The sequence below is a fragment of the Leptodactylus fuscus genome, chromosome 6 (assembly GCF_031893055.1).
Source record: "Leptodactylus fuscus isolate aLepFus1 chromosome 6, aLepFus1.hap2, whole genome shotgun sequence".
In the NCBI taxonomy this organism is placed as follows: domain Eukaryota; kingdom Metazoa; phylum Chordata; class Amphibia; order Anura; family Leptodactylidae; genus Leptodactylus; species Leptodactylus fuscus.
In genome coordinates, this window is record NC_134270.1 from 35,420,387 (window position 1) to 35,436,540 (window position 16,154).

At 43.5% G+C, this 16,154-nt stretch overlaps 1 protein-coding gene across 1 annotated transcript; it reads left to right on the forward strand.

Annotated features, from left to right (window-relative positions):
* The first annotated feature begins 449 nt into the window (after positions 1–449).
* Positions 450–11,946, forward strand: LOC142210499 (nicotinamide N-methyltransferase-like). Its single transcript, XM_075279690.1, has 3 exons — positions 450–683; positions 8,263–8,470; positions 9,990–11,946. The coding sequence occupies exons 1-3, from the start codon at positions 530–532 to the stop codon at positions 10,429–10,431; spliced, it is 804 nt and encodes a 267-aa protein (XP_075135791.1). The 5' UTR covers positions 450–529; the 3' UTR covers positions 10,432–11,946.
* Positions 11,947–16,154: the final 4,208 nt, after the last annotated feature.

Genomic DNA, 16,154 nt, shown 5'->3' on the forward strand with positions numbered 1-16,154 from the left:
AAACCTATTTGTCACTAGGGTCTAATTTATATGGTTTGAGTTACAGCTATCCCATTGATATGTTTCTATAGTACATGATAGCATACGCTAAAGATGGACCCTCAATCATTTCCTCTAGTTCTCATGCATCCATTACTGGTTCTCATCCATGATGGACAAAATGGTGGACTATAGACATTTGGATGTGACTATCTCTTACAACAGGTAACTTGGTTAACTACCCTGGTGTAAACAAAAACATTTAGTTTCCTATAGGGAGACCTATATCTAATGCAGTAACAGTATCAAGAGACACCTCTATAAGTTTCAATCCCCGCCTGCTCTATATATGGTTATTTTTATTCACTAAGAAAGGGTTAAAAAAATGGATCATTGCATTGCAAAGAATTTGTGTTTAGACTTTGTTTGCTCTGAAGAATTTGGCCAGTTGCCACAACTTTACTGCAACTCTCAGCCTGTTAGCTCGTGTGCAGAAAGAATTCTTAGCCAGACAACTAGACATACACTGTGTTAGTGGAACTCTGCAAGAATGGAGACAGACTTTACTGACAAAGATACGTATCAAGATCTGTTTGATCCAGAAGGATACCTGGATACTTATTACAACCCCAAATCAGGACTTCTCGTGGTTGATGGATTTCTAGACTTTGTACTGAGGAAGCTTCATGACGCTTTTTGTAGAAGTAAGTACAGAAGACGTTCCGATCTTGGGATTGTAGCTGCATAGTTGATCAGAATTGAAAATAAAATCTCAGTTGTGTCCCTTGGGTTTAGAGTTCAATTTGTTTAGTAGATGACGCTACCTGGCTGATTTGAGGCTATGAAAAAGTCAACCAAGTCCATAGTTGACATATGATTGAGGTCTGGCATTAACAGTGACTAGGAAGTCACTTGTATACTGCTTGGTCAATCACTTAGTAGTCATCTATGACCATTAGAGTGAATGTCCACTTATCTCTAAACAGGTTGCGCATTATTACACCCATGTTTTATTCTCTATAGAACACATATCAGAAGTTGAAAATGAGACATTTTGACATTTTATTTGAAAAAATTTTACAAATTGTTGGCAGCAACACAGTTCAAAAATGTTGGGACAGGGCCATGTCTACTATTATGTAACATCCACTCTTTGTTTTACAACAGTCTAAACACTCGGGAAGTGAAGAGACCAATTTCTGGAGTGTTTGGGAGAGGATTGTCGCCCTCTTCTTGTCCAATGTGGGATTGTAACTGCTCAACAGTCCTGGGTGTTCTTTGTCTAATTTTATTGTTTTATAATGTGCCATATGTTTCTATTGGTGAAAGTTCTGGGCTACGGGAACTTCAGTTCAGTGCTCTTGTTTCGTGAAGCCATGCTGTTGCGATGGATGAAGTACGGGTTTTAGCTGAAATGTGCAAAATTTTCCCTGAAATTGTACGGATGGGAGCATATGTTGTTCTAAAACCTTTATCACATTAAAAGTGGAAGTAGTATAATAACTTCTACTTCTTGATCACTGGGGTGGGGTAGGAGGAACTGTAGGAGGATAAAAAATTGGGTATGGGTCATGGTGGTGGAGGACAGGGAATTCCTACACTGTAGGAGAAGAAAGACTTTTATTGAATTTCTGTAAATTGTACTTGGCCAATGCCATGCGCTGTGGCATTTGCTCCCATAAAGGCATAACTGGCAGGATAATCCAACTTCTCTACTAGATACCAAGTGGCATGAACAGGTTAATTTTCTCTATTTTGACAGTGGCCAAGTATCATAAATTTTCTCACTTCAGCTCACCAGTGGACAGGGATAATAAATTTAAATTGCGCAAACTGCCAGTGATCAGGGGGATTCAGAAAGGTGATCAAAGAAGCTGAAACAGCCTTCTTTTAGTGACGGTGAATTATGGACCCCCATGCTTATGGACCCAGTGAACCATTTAAGTTATGGGCCCCCTAAATCTCCTGGGTTCAGGTGCAATGACCCCCTGCACCCTTCTCAAGTTACGTCTCTGGGTTCAGTTTTTCACAGATTAGTGAACCTCTGACCATCTTTGCTTCTGAGACATTCTGCTTCTAGGTTCACACTAATGGTTGGGGTCTCTGTCCCTCATTCTTCTTAAAATAAGCGGAGAGAGAAGTCCTGCAAGCAGGTAATATCTAGACTGACAGGAGTAACAATGGAGAACAAGCCAACCACATTACTACTCGCTATACTTCCTGGGTCTATTAAAATTCTGCCAAGTTTCCTAATAAGCTTTATGCTATCTACATCCAAAAAAGTGATCCCACATTTATGGGGATGTCCTGAACCCCCTACTACAACGGAGTGGTTCAAAGTGATCCTCCATATACAGCAAAAGGAGGAGCTAATTGCTAAAATTAACAACTCCTCTGGGCACTGGTTTAAGATAAGAACTTGGATTGAGTTCCAACTCTCATTACCAGACAGGATGCTAAACTATTTTACCAGGTCACACCCTTATACAGGGCTTATTGACCACAACTGTCATACAGTGTCAATAGCAGGGCACAGGAGTCCTACTCTAAATGCAATTGATGAGGTGTGCAGCAATAATAGGGTTAATCAGCTTCTTCTAGTGAGTGGGGTCAGGACACTTCCAGTCTATCTGAGAACCAGGTCATAAACCCAACAGAAGCCTAACCCCAATTCATTTCCCAATTTGTTCAATCTTGACCTACTCAGATGTTGATGATGCCCTCATTTCCCCCTCCCCCTGCTGGTTTATTTTCCCTAGTTTTGTCAAGTTATGTCCAACTTCTTGCTTTATACTTTGGGCTTTGCCTCCCGGTACTGGTTTAGCCTGCGTAGTTTGACAAGGATAGTTAAACTTTTGTGATATTTGAGACCTAGATTGATGAGATGCTATAGCTGTACACCAAGTCTTTTCATTTATGTGTTTCACCCGATCTTAGAGTTCCCTGTTTTTAGTAAAGAAAAAAATTAAAAAATAATAATAAAAATAAATTTTATTTATAAAGCGCCAACATATTCCGCAGCACTGTACAATTTGTAGGGTTCAACTACAGAAAGAAAGATACATTACAAAGAAAGTCATTTCACACAATGGGACTGAGGGCCATGCTTGCAAGAGCTTACAATCTATGGGGTAGAGGGGGTGACACAAGAGGTAGCAGGGGCGGGATTGCTTATACAATGGTCAGATAATTTTGTAATAGAAGTTACTGTCATTACACAAACATAAAACTTTATGAGCCGTCACCAGTCATGTCCTTTAACATGTGGATGAAGCTTGGTCATATAAATTTAGCCTGAAATGGCATCATATCATGTGGAGTAATGTGGGAGTGGGGACAGAGGAGGGTTAAATTTTGGGGATTCTAATTATAGTATGGAAGGGTTTACATTAGAAATTCTGATAGGCCTGTCTGAAAAGATGCGTCTTTAGTTTGCGTTTGAAACTGTAATCTGATTGTCCAGGTTGAGCATTCCAGAGAAGTGGTGCAGCTCGGGAGAAGTATTGTATATAAGCGTGAGAGGTTCTGATAATAGAGGATGTAAGTGTTAGGTCATTGAGTGAACAGAGAGCACGGGTTGGGCGGTAGAGAGAGATGAAGGAGGAAATGTAGGGAGGTGCGGCATTATGGAGAGCCTTGTGGATGAGAGTGATAACTTTATATTTTATTCTATAATGAATAGGCAGCCAGTGTAGTGACTGGCACAGACCAGAGGCATCGCTGTAGCGTCTATGCTGATAGATGAGCCTGGCCGCTGCATTCAGAATAGATTGTAGAGGGGAGAGTTTAGTGAGGGGAATACCTATTAGTAAGGAGTTACAGTAGTCAAGCCGAGAATGAATGAGAGCAACAATAAGTGTCTTTAATGTATCTCTGGTAAGGAAAGGACGCATTCTGGAGATGTTTTTGAGGTGGAGGTGACATGAACGTGCGAGTGATTCAATATGAGGGGTGAAGGAAAGGTCTGAGTCAAACATAACCCCGACGCAGCAGGCATACTGCCTAGGAGTTATAGTAAGGCCTGAGACTACAATGGATATATCAGGGACAGATCTATTAGATGGTGGAAACAGTAGTAGTTCAGTCTTGGAGAGATTTAGTTTCAGATAGAGTGAAGACATGATATTAGAGACAGCAGAGATATAGTCACTGGTGTTCTATATTAGTGCAGGGGTGATGTCCCGGGAAGATGTGTATAAATGGGTGTCATCAGCATAAAGATGGTACCTGAAGCCAAATCTGGTGATGGTTTGTCCAATGGGGGCTGTGTAGAGAGAAAAGAGCAGGGGGCCTAGGACCGAGCCCTGAGGAACCCCAACAGCAAGGGAAAGAGGGGAAGAAACAGAGGCCACAAATGATACACTAAAGGTGCGGTCTGAGAGATAAGAGGAGAACCAGGAGAGCGCAGTGTCATTGAGCAGAGCATAGTGAGGAGGAGATGATGGTCAACAGTGTCAAAAGCTGCAGAGAGGTCCAGAAGAATAAGAAGAGAGAAGTCACCATTGGATTTAGCCATTAGGAGATCATTGGAGACTTTTGTGAGCGCTGTTTCAGTAGAGTGCAGGGTGCAGAAACCAGATTGTAAGGGGTCAAGCAGAGAGTTAGCAGAGAGATAGCAGATTAAATGAGAATAGACCAGGCGTTCCAAGAGTTTAGAGATGAAGGGGAGGTTAGAGACAGGTCGATAGTTAGCAGAACAGGACGGGTCCAGGGAGGGTTTTTCAATAGCGGGGTTATGACAGCATGCTTGAAGGAGGATGGGAAGATTCCAGAAGAGAGAGAGAGGTTAAATATTTTAGTAAGGTACCGTATTTTTCGGACTATAAGACGCACCGGACCATAAGGTTTTAGAGGAGGAAAATAGGGAAAAAAAAAATTTTAAGGAAAAAAAATTGGTGAAATATTTAATAACCTAATAATATAATATTTCACCAATGTAAATAGAACCGGGGGCTTTCGGACACAGGGATACCAAATGTGTATGTGTTTCACAGTAATGTTTTTGTTTTATATGTATTGTAGGGCTATGGGGGTGATTTGAACATATCTATCTATCTAATCTATCCTATCTATCTAATCTATCCTATCTATCTATCTATCTATCTATCTATCTATCTATCTATCTATCTATCTATCTGTCTGTCTGTCTGTCTGTCTGTCTGTCTATCTATCTATTCTATCTAATCTCATCCATGGATGGAAAGAGACACCCTGCAGTGAAGCTATGCAAGAAGAGAAAAAGGGGCGGGCCAGACGGGTGAAGGAGGTGTGGTTTTCTAAGCAAACTTGAAAACACACCTCTTTCACCTGTCTGGCTCGTCCCTCCTTCACTGCCTCTCAGATGTCGCTTCTGCAATGATGCCACACAGGCAGGGAAATAGGGGCGGGCCAGACGGGTGAAGGAGGCGTGGTTTCAAGCTTGCCGAGAAAACCACGCCTCCTCCTCCCGTTTGGCCCGCCCCTCCTTCCCTGTCTGTGTGGTTTCATTGCCGGAGCCAGATCTGAGAGGCAGTGAAGGAGGGGCGGGCCAGACGGGAGAAGGAGGCGTGGTTTTCTCGGCAAGCTTGAAACCACGCTTCCTTCACCTGTCTGGCCCGCCCCTACTTCCCTGCCTCTCATATCTCGCTCCTGCAAACACGCGACACAGACAGGGAAGGAGGGGCAGAGCAGGCAGGCACCGTGCTGCTCTTCTTTTCATTCGCACAGACGGGACACAGACGCTGCGCACGCTGCATTCGGACTATAAGACGCACACACATTTTCCTCCCATATTGGGAGGAAAAAAAGTGCGTCTTATAGTCCGAAAAATACGGTAAGTAGTGACAGCAGGCGAAAAAAAAAAAAGAATGTAACAAAAATATATGGTTATATGACATTTCGGTACTATTCCGTTATCGGGCCAGCAGCAGCGCAGTTCAGCAGCAGCTTTCGGGACAGCAGTTCAGCAGCGGGAATTACAATGACATCCGAGGACTGCTGGCCCGATGCTTGTGCCCAGTAACCAGTACATCGATGACCCCCCTCCCCCATCCTTCTCCTCCTGCCAGTGCTGCCCCCCAGCTCTCCTTACATCTTCCCCGTACCCTCTCCCCGCCACACGACTAGGCCTCACCTCAGCGCTAGTACCGAGACCGAAAGGAAAGACACCGGGGCTCAATCCAGGCCCTGACAAGAAACACGCCGACTATAGGAACGGTGAGCTACAGCGAGCCGGAGGGACAAACTTTCTGCAGCGTCCGGCGGCTATCTAGTAGCATTCATTGCTCAAGATTTACGGTGAGGCCTATTACAGGGAGAGGGTACGGGGCAGATGTAAGAAGAGCTGGGGGGCAGCACTGGAAGGAAGAGGAGGATGAGGGCATCGATCGATGTACTGCCTACTACACACAAGCACGGCCTCTATCATCGGGCCAGCATCGGCTTAGTCATGTGGCGGGGAGAGGGTACGGGGTAGATGTAAGGAGAGCTGGGGGGCAGCACTGGAAGGAGGAGGAGATGGAGGGGGGGTCATTGATGTACTGGCTACTGGGCACAAGCATCGGGCCAGCAGTCCTCGGATGTCATTGTAATTCCCGCTGCTGAACTGAACTGCTGTCCCGAAAGCTGGTGCTGAAATGCGCTGCTGCTGGCCCGATAACGGAATAGTACCGACATTTCCAAATCAATACATACTTGTTTTCTTTACATTTTACACAATGTCCCAACTTTTTTGGAATTGTGGCTGTATAATATATATAACAAAGATAGTCCAACCAATGAATTAACATAATGGTGTCAGATAATACAATAAGCCATGCTTCTGCTCTATATCTCATTTAAGTGAATGGGTATATATATATATATATATATATATATACACTCACCGGCCACTTTATTAGGTACACCATGCTAGTAACGGGTTGGACCCCCTTTTGCCTTCAGAACTGCCTCAATTCTTTGTGGCATAGATTCAACAAGGTGCTGGAAGCATTCCTCAGAGATTTTGGTCCATATTGACATGATGGCATCACACAGTTGCCGCAGATTTGTCGGCTGCACATCCATGATGTGAATCTCCCGTTCCACCACATCCCAAAGATGCTCTATTGGATTGAGATCTGGTGACTGTGGAGGCCATTGGAGTACAGTGAACTCATTGTCATGTTCAAGAAACCAGTCTGAGATGATTCCAGCTTTATGACATGGCGCATTATCCTGCTGAAAGTAGCCATCAGATGTTGGGTACATTGTGGTCATAAAGGGATGGACATGGTCAGCAACAATACTCAGGTAGGCTTTGGCATTGCAACGATGCTCAATTGGTACCAAGGGGCCCAAAGAGTGCCAAGAAAATATTCCCCACACCATGACACCACCACCACCAGCCTGAACCGTTGATACAAGGCAGGATGGATCCATGCTTTCATGTTGTTGACGCCAAATTCTGACCCTACCATCCGAATGTCGCAGCAGAAATCGAGACTCATCAGACCAGGCAACGTTTTTCCAATCTTCAATTGTCCAATTTCGATGAGCTTGTGCAAATTGTAGCCTCAGTTTCCTGTTCTTAGCTGAAAGGAGTGGCACCTGGTGTGGTCTTCTGCTGCTGTAGCCCATCTGCCTCAAAGTTCAACGTACTGTGCGTTCAGAGATGCTCTTCTGGCTACCTTGGTTGTAACGGGTGGCTATTTGAGTCACTGTTGCCTTTCTATCAGCTCGAACCAGTCTGGCCATTCTCCTCTGACCTCTGGCATCAACAACGCATTTCCGCCCACAGAACTGCCGCTCACTGGATGTTTTTTCTTTTTCGGACCATTCTCTGTAAACCCTAGAGATGGTTGTGCGTGAAAATCCCAGTAGATCAGCAGTTTCTGAAATACTCAGACCAGCCCTTCTGGCACCAACAACCATGCCACGTTCAAAGGCACTCAAATCACCTTTCTTCCCCATACTGATGCTCGGTTTGAACTGCAGGAGATTGTCTTGACCATGTCTACATGCCTAAATGCACTGAGTTGCCGCCATGTGATTGGCTGATTAGAAATTAAGTGTTAACGAGCAGTTGGACAGGTGTACCTAATAAAGTGGCCGGTGAGTGTATATATATATATATATATATATATATATATATATATATATATATATATATATAGTATAGCTGTATCTGTGAAAATGGTAACCCTCTTCTCTAATCCTGGACAACCCCTATAAGAAAATGTGGGAAACATATATTTAAGTTTCTTTTAACATCACCAACCAATGCCAAACATCAACAAAGTTATATATCTTGCTTTCTGTCTATAGGAGGTGTAAAGGGTAAGACACTGATCGACATTGGCCATGGACCTACCATTTATCAGGACCTCTCAGCTTGTGAATCTTTTGATGAGATCATCGGTGCCGACTACACTGATGTCAATCGAAAGTACTATGAAAGAAGTCTGAGAAATGAACCGGGAACATTTAACTGGGACGCTGTGATTCAAAAAGTCTGTGACATGGAAGGGAAAGGGTAAATTGAATTATTATACGGTACCGTCTTTAATAGATGGGCTAAGAGTAAGAAGTGTATGAATGCAATGATCCTCAGGTTTCCCAAACTTAATTCTGTCCTCTCTCCAGTTCTGTAATACAGTTACCCCATTCTGAGCAACCTGGCACAATGACATATAACCTGATAGACACCGCCAGCTCTGACATGCTTCTCTTGGCACACAGCCACAGTACAGGTTGCCTAACACAACTTAGTGTACCACAAAGTGCAGATTCAGACTGACATTGCCAGTCTTCTTTCAGGCACCAGAAAGGAGGATACAAGAGAGGATGAATAAGGGAATGCACGTGCAGCACCTCAGGGGAGGGGTTGAGGAAAGCATGGGAGTTGTCCTCTGTCACAGTCACATCATGTTAGCTGATTCTTCTTGAATTCCAAAGGTTTGGTGACAAGGAGGCCTGCAGTGTGGATATTGATAGAGGTAGCTCTCCCCTGGGGCGCACCATGTGTTTCAAGTTTCCTCTTTGATAGTGGTTGGGGTGCCCTTGATGGTGTGATGAAATAGTCAGGAGAGAGCGGTAACTTTGCTATACATTCTGCCAATCAACGCTGATTCTTCTCTTACCTTTCTGAAGTCATCTCCCTGCGCAGCATCCCCGCGTCTTCTTCCAGGTGGAATTCACTCTGCCTAGGCATCTGGCCTAGGCAGAGCCGACTGCACATGCGCGGGCATGCACGCACATACACGCACATGCGCAGTCGGCTCTGCCTAGGCCGGATGCCTAGGCAGAGTGAATTCCACCCGGAAGAGGACGCGGGGACCCTGCGCCGGGAGAAGACTTCAAGGGGAATGCAGCCCGACCGTCACTCGTGGACTTGGTAAGTATGATTTTATCGAATGTTGCCTACCCCTGAAATCAGCATTAGACTATAATGGGGTTCGAAATCCGTTCGAACAGCCGAACAGTGTGCGGCTGTTCGAATCGGATTTCGAACCTCGGACACTTTAGTGTTCGCTCATCTCTAATTCTTAACCATATATTCAATAGTGACTTCTAACTTCTTATGAGACCAGATGGGACTTCCACTATATCTGTGCTTGCTTCTGTTTAGAAACACTGACACTGATTGTAGGATATTAGAGGGACTGTCCCAGATTTATGTCTTATCACTGGCAGGATAGGTGATAAATATATTTTTAATGGACATCCATCCATTCAGATGGGAACTCTATTCTCACGATCACTGGGGGTCCAATGTGTTATACTCTCACCAGTCAACAATGGTCAAGCCCCTGTCAACCACCAGTGCTCAAATACCCATTGATCATATACTGTATGTACGTATCTCCTATCCCATATTCTAATTGTGAACTTGGCACAACAGGCTAAAATTAATACGTTAATCACATTACTCACCCCAAATTAACTAATCTGCTTGGTTAGCTTGTAAAAAGGATACATAGAAGACATTTTAAATGATTGAAGATTTGTTTCATCTCACAATTCTATTAATTTTTGATTATTTTCCATTTTAGGATGTCGGTAGAAGAGAAAAAGAAGAAACTTGAAAATACAGTGAAGAAAACTCTGAAATGTGATGTCCTCCAGAAAAACCCATTAGAACCATTGGTTTTGCCCAAGGTTGATTGTGTGATGTCTATTGGTTGTCTGGAGTGTGCTTGCAGTGATCTGGACACCTATAGAAATGTCCTCAAAAATGTCTCCACCTTACTAAAAATAGGGGGATATATAATCATATCGGAGATTCTTAACTGTAGCTCCTACTTATCGGGGGGTAAAAGGTTCTCCTGTTTGGTGCTAACGGAGGAGTTTATGAGGAGTGCTATAGCCGAGACAGGGTTTGAAATTGTGGATCTGGAAGTTATCTACAGAAAGTATGACAAGGATCAATACGAGATTTGCAACCATGACTCAAGTTTGTTTGTTCTTGCTCGTAAAGTCAAAGATGTTAAGTGAGAAACTAGAAAAGAGCAAACATATGATTCAGGCCGAGGCCCCATGAGTCGTAAACGCTGGCCACAATTTGCCCATGGTGGAAACACTGTGGGATAAATCTCGACGTTTTACATCACAGGCAAAGTGGATGAGATTCTAGCCCACTTTGAGGTAAAAACTGTGGTGCAAAGATGCCGCGATTTCCAAAACCGGTGCGGTCTTGGAAATCACTACATGTTAATTACGCTGGCAGTTTCCCCATAGGTATAATTGCAATAGAAAATCTGCAGAGGAAAACTCAGCGGATTTTCTGTCTAAAGGGCTGCGGGAAGAACCGCGATGAGTTCCCATCGTTGTTTTTCCCCCAGCGCTTTATTGCTGCGGGACGTCCCGTGGGGCCTCAGCCTAATGAATATTCAATCATTCCTAATCATACATAGTTATAGTTCCTTACAAACATACAGATGTGTCATCCTTACCTTTTCTCTTGGTTGGACACGTCTCGATACAGATGTTCTACTGCAAACATGAAGCTGACACATTGTGGCTGACATATCATGACTTGGATGCCAGTTTAGTGGCACAGGTTTTCTCTGAGTTCTACCATGGGACACAAAAATGGTGAGCCAAAAAAGATGCACCAAAATTATAAAGATAGGCATCCTCACCTTGTGTAAGGAAATTACACTTTCTTCTCCCCATTGCTATGGAGGTTGACTATTTTTCACTCTGTTGTCTGATCTTTGCTGTGCAGGAGAAGTAAGGGTTAATCCTCTTACATATGTTCTCTGTAATGCCTCACGTCTTCACTATGCCCTTTGTGACCCGTAATAAATTTTCTGTCTTTGTCTTCCTTCCTTATTCCCAGTATGTTAATAATAATCCTCCACGACCATTAGAAAGGTCCTTAACCTCTCAGACGATGCATTGACCCCGGCATCTCAGTGGTTTTACAGTGAAAAGTCAAGTAATATTTAGGAATTTCAAATAATATTAAGTAAAAAAAATCCCTAGAAAATATTTTATTATTAAAAAAAAAAAAAAAAAAAAAAAGACATATAATTGCTCCCGGTATATAACTGGTTCCTATAAAAATACAACTTGTCCCGCACAATACAAGGTCTCTTACAGCTAGAGTAATGACTCAATAAAAAGTTATGACTGCTGTAACTCTGAAGGGAAAACATTTTATTGGTTCTAAAAGCTAAAATTAGTTATGTCATTAAGAGGTTAAATCGACCTTATAACGCATTACATAAACAGTAGCAACAAACTTTGACTATTACATCTGTACGTGTGTGATGAGATGACAAGCATTGCAATATTATATTGACTCGATTTCATGCAAAATTAGCCCTGAACAAAAGTCGAGGTAAAGGGGTTGTCCCAGGGGTGAACCTACCCCTTTTGCCGCCCGAGGCGAACTACAGAAAGCGCCCCCCCCCCCCGAGGAGGGGGCGGAGCGAATGGGCGTGACGGAGTGAAGGGGGAGGGGCGGATCGAAGGGGCGGGGCTTAGCACCGTTCGCAGGCAGAGAGCAGGCACGGAGAGGACCTGCTCTCTGCCTGAGCGTGAGGGGAGGCTGCTGGAGCAGCGCTGCTCCAGTGGCCTCCCCAAACCACCGCTCCGTGCTAAGCCAGTCCAGGACAGCTTGTCCTGGACTGGCTTAGGTAATCAAAAATGCCGCCCTCCCTAGGGTCCTGACATAGCGCCGCCTGAAGCGCTCGCTTCAGGTCGCCTCATGGGAGGTGCAGCGCTGGGTTGTCCAGCAATTTGGAATTTGTGGCCTATCTGTAGGATAAGCTATAACTATAAGATTGATGGTAGCCGATAGGTCGGCCATGCTGTATGGGGCCACTTCTGACACCCATACTATACACAACAGAGGACCAGGAGCAGGTTGTTCAGTTCCCTGTGTAATGGCTGGGCACCGGTACTGCAACTTAGCACCCATTGAAATCAATTGACCTCCCATTGGTCAGACATTTATGGTCTATCCTGAAGATAAGCGATAAATTCCAATTTCCTGGAAACCCCTTTAAGGCAAGGATGGACACATCTGTATTTTAGTATGTTATATTAGTAGAAGATTACAATAACAGTAAGTAAGTGTATCAAGTATATGATAGTCTACAATACTAACCCGTTCTTCTTTCTTGTGTAATCTTGCACTTCTATAAAAGTGGTGACTGTATCTTATCTGGTTTTCAAATTAAATAAATGAATAAAAAATAAAAACTGGAGCAAATGGTATAAAATATAAAAAAAACTTGATGCAAGTAGTATGGCGTAAGATGAAGCCACTGAGTGACTGCAGTAGTCACATGCTGGACGCCTATAAACTAAGACAGAGAGACTTGTGGGAATATCTGTTCGCATTGGCAGAAGGTTTAACCCCTTACAGACGACCGTGTGCTAGGTCAGTTTTTTTTCCAGATAGCACACTGACACATTCATTTCTATGATCGTGAATTACACAGTCACATGTGCGAGCCGACAGTCCGGAATGTAAAATATGGAACCAATCCTATTCCTGTCTGATTTTGTGGCCCTGCTTCTGCAGCTCCTATTCATTGAATGAAAGAGGCCACGGAAGCATGGCCGGTGCATGGATAACATCACGGCAGCAGGTTAGCACATGTAACTAACTTTAAACTGCGTTTTGCCATTTGCTGCTGTACTTTTTTTTTTTTTTTTCAGAAACCTAGCTGGCTCTACAGTTTTTGATGATTTTTTTTTCGGAGGTCAATGCCGATTGTGGACATAATACTTGTAGGAGCAGCAAAGTCCAGTACTCGAAGTCTGAACACCCCAATGCAATGTCACTAGTGCTCTGTTTGACTCTGTATATGGAGATATTCTCTATTCTAATCTAATTTCCAGATCTCAAAGGCAAACACAGCCAAAGTTATGTAAAAGTGACAATGAAAGTGATATTATTATATTCTGGGGTCTCTTCAGACTCTAAAGTATATTAGGGGGAAATCCAGGGGAGGTGTAAAAAAATTAAAAAAAAATGATATTCACCTTCTCTTACCTTTCTTTTTTCTCTCTTTTTTGGACCTACTTGTGGCATCCAGTGCTCTCTGTTGGCCTTCTTGGTGATATAATGTGCCCGGGGTCACCAGCTGAGGTCTGTTGTTGGCCTTATCGGTGACATGACACTTGATGTGACCATATGACCACTGGTGGCCCTATCACAGGCCTCAGCAGTGACCCAGGACACATGACATCACCAGGAGAGTAGAGATGAGCGAGTAGTGTTCGATCGAGTAGGTGTTTGATCGAATACTACGGTATTCGAAATACTCGTTCTCGATCGAACACTACTAGCTGTTCGAAGTTTAATGTTCGATGCAGAACCAGCGTTGATTGGCAGAATGCTATACATTCTGCCAATCAACGCTGGTTCTTCTCTTACCTTTCTGAAGTCTTCTCCGCACTGCGTCCCCGCGTCTTCTTCCAGGTGGAATTCACTCTGTCTAGGCAGAGCCGACTGCGCATACACGCGCATGCGCAATCGGCTCTGCTCAGGCGTCGAGCCTGGGCACAGCCGCACGCGCATGCACAGTCGGCTCTGCCTACGCCAGATGCCTAGGCAGAGTGAATTCCACCCGGAAGAGGACGCGGGGACGCAGTGCGGAGAAGACTTCAAGCAGAATCCAGCCCGACCGTCACTCGTGGACTTGGTAAGTATGATTTTATCCAATGTTGCCTACCCCTGAAACGAGCATTTCCCCCCATAGACTATAATAGGGTGCGGCTGTTCGAATTGGATTTCGAACCTCGGACACTTTAGTGTTCGCTCATCTCTACAGGAGAGCACTGGACACTGGTGGCGATGAATGTTTTTTATTTTTTTCTCTTCCCCTGGTCCTCCATCTATTATACTAGGTCACCCAAGACAAATCTCCATTTGTTTGTTTTTTTGCAATACAACACATGTAAAACGTTTATTAGATGTTGCAATATATCATGACTATTGTAATACTTTATTACTATACTTCAATATATTTTACTAGTTCTCAAATAAAGCACAAATTCTTATGTAACTGTGGACTTTGGTATGTTTGACATAAGGAGGGTTACAAAAAAGACATAATGTACAAGTTTAGACTGAACCATTAGAGACCATTAGATAGAAAGGAAAAACTGGAAGGAAATAAACAGAAAATGATTTAGAGCAAAAATCTCACAAGACATTGGAATATCTCACTATCTACAACAGTAAAGATCTAGAAAGCCAAGTCCAGAGGAACTATGCAGGGCCCAAGGCATGAAAGGCAGATAAGGAAAACATACGCAAATAATTGCAGACAAGTCGGAGTTGATAACTAAAGACAGGAGGTCAATATTCCAGGAGATCAATCAGAAGACATGTAAATGCAGAAACAGGTCTCAGAGCCAAACAGGAAAACATTGCAGGCAGGAAAATAAAGCTGTGGTTGTGGGGGGGCTGATGATTGTTAAGTCCAGGAGTGAGAACAGAGACCGAGTGTGAAATCTGCCTTGTGATGCAGCAGTGAATTCAGTTATTACGTCTGCCTACAGAAAAGTCCGATGAATTGTCAAGCCCAAGGTGAATGCTACAGGAAGGCCACTTATACAGTCAATGCAGGAAAGTCCAGCGTGGATCAAGTTCAGGGCTTGAACCCAAGGATATCAATGTCCCAGGATGGAACTCTTACAACTGAGCTATTCAGCCTTCTGGACAATGCCTGTGCTGATCTGAGCCTAGTTTCCAGTGTCTCTAGCTTTGGTTCCCACCTCTTTGGTTTGCTCCACCCTGTTCCTGGATTGAACTTCCTATTTAACCACTTCAGTACCGGGCCAATTTGTGGTCCAGGACCAGACACATTTTAGGTTTATTATGTATGTGCGGTTTTGAGGTCTGTAAAATTTTTCTCGTATGTCTTAGTCAACTAATTTTTGCGTCTTTTTTCGGGGACACATAGGGCTTTATTTTTATGTTATTTTTATTTTCAAATGTGTTTTAATTTTTTTTATATCCAGGAAAATATAAACAAAATAGGAGGGAAATTGTGTCTGGTTTTCAATTTATAATTTTTTTTTAAATTTAATAACACAAAGTCTCACTGAAAAACTTTATAAAATAGTTTTTCCTCTCCGTTACGGTAATTTTTATTTTGTATGGTGTCGTCGGGGGTGGGGCTATAACCTTTAATAACGGCGTTTTATTAGCGTATTATTTATTTATTTTTTATTATTATTTTATTTACATTTTTTTAAAACTTTTTTATTATATTTTTATTTTATTTTTTTTCCAGATTGTGTCCCCATAAGGTGATAAGAGACCTTTGGGGACATCTGATCACTTTTTTTTTTGTACTTGAGGCTGATTTCTCCTATAACTGGGGCTGCTACATTTAACCTCAGTTACAGGAGGAATACAGACTCCTGCACGCTGTATACACAGTATGCACAGCTGATCTGAGTCCTGTTGGACCCAGCAGCTCTGGCAGGACACTGAGCCCGGCGGATCACGTGTCCGCCGGGTCAGAGGGCAGCTGAATTATGGCTGCGTCCATAGCCGTGTATACAGCGCTCATTGAGCGCTGTATACACAGCGATCGAGAAGGCAGGGGAGGTAATAAATCTGCCCTGCTATCTCTCTGGGAGCTCCAGCTGAAGTTACAGCCGGCTCTTAGTGAAAGCAGCTACACGATCTCCGTGCAGCTACTGTGTTCTGGTGGACGTACCGGTACGTTCTGGCAGAACTAGAC

Coding starts and splice junctions, on each gene's coding strand:
- LOC142210499 (XM_075279690.1), top strand. CDS start 530: ATGGAGACAGACTTTACTGACAAAGATACGTATCAAGATCTGTTTGAT. Junction 684..8,262: donor TCATGACGCTTTTTGTAGAA/GTAAGTACAGAA, acceptor TTCTGTCTATAG/GAGGTGTAAAGGGTAAGACA. Junction 8,471..9,989: donor TGTGACATGGAAGGGAAAGG/GTAAATTGAATT, acceptor TTTCCATTTTAG/GATGTCGGTAGAAGAGAAAA.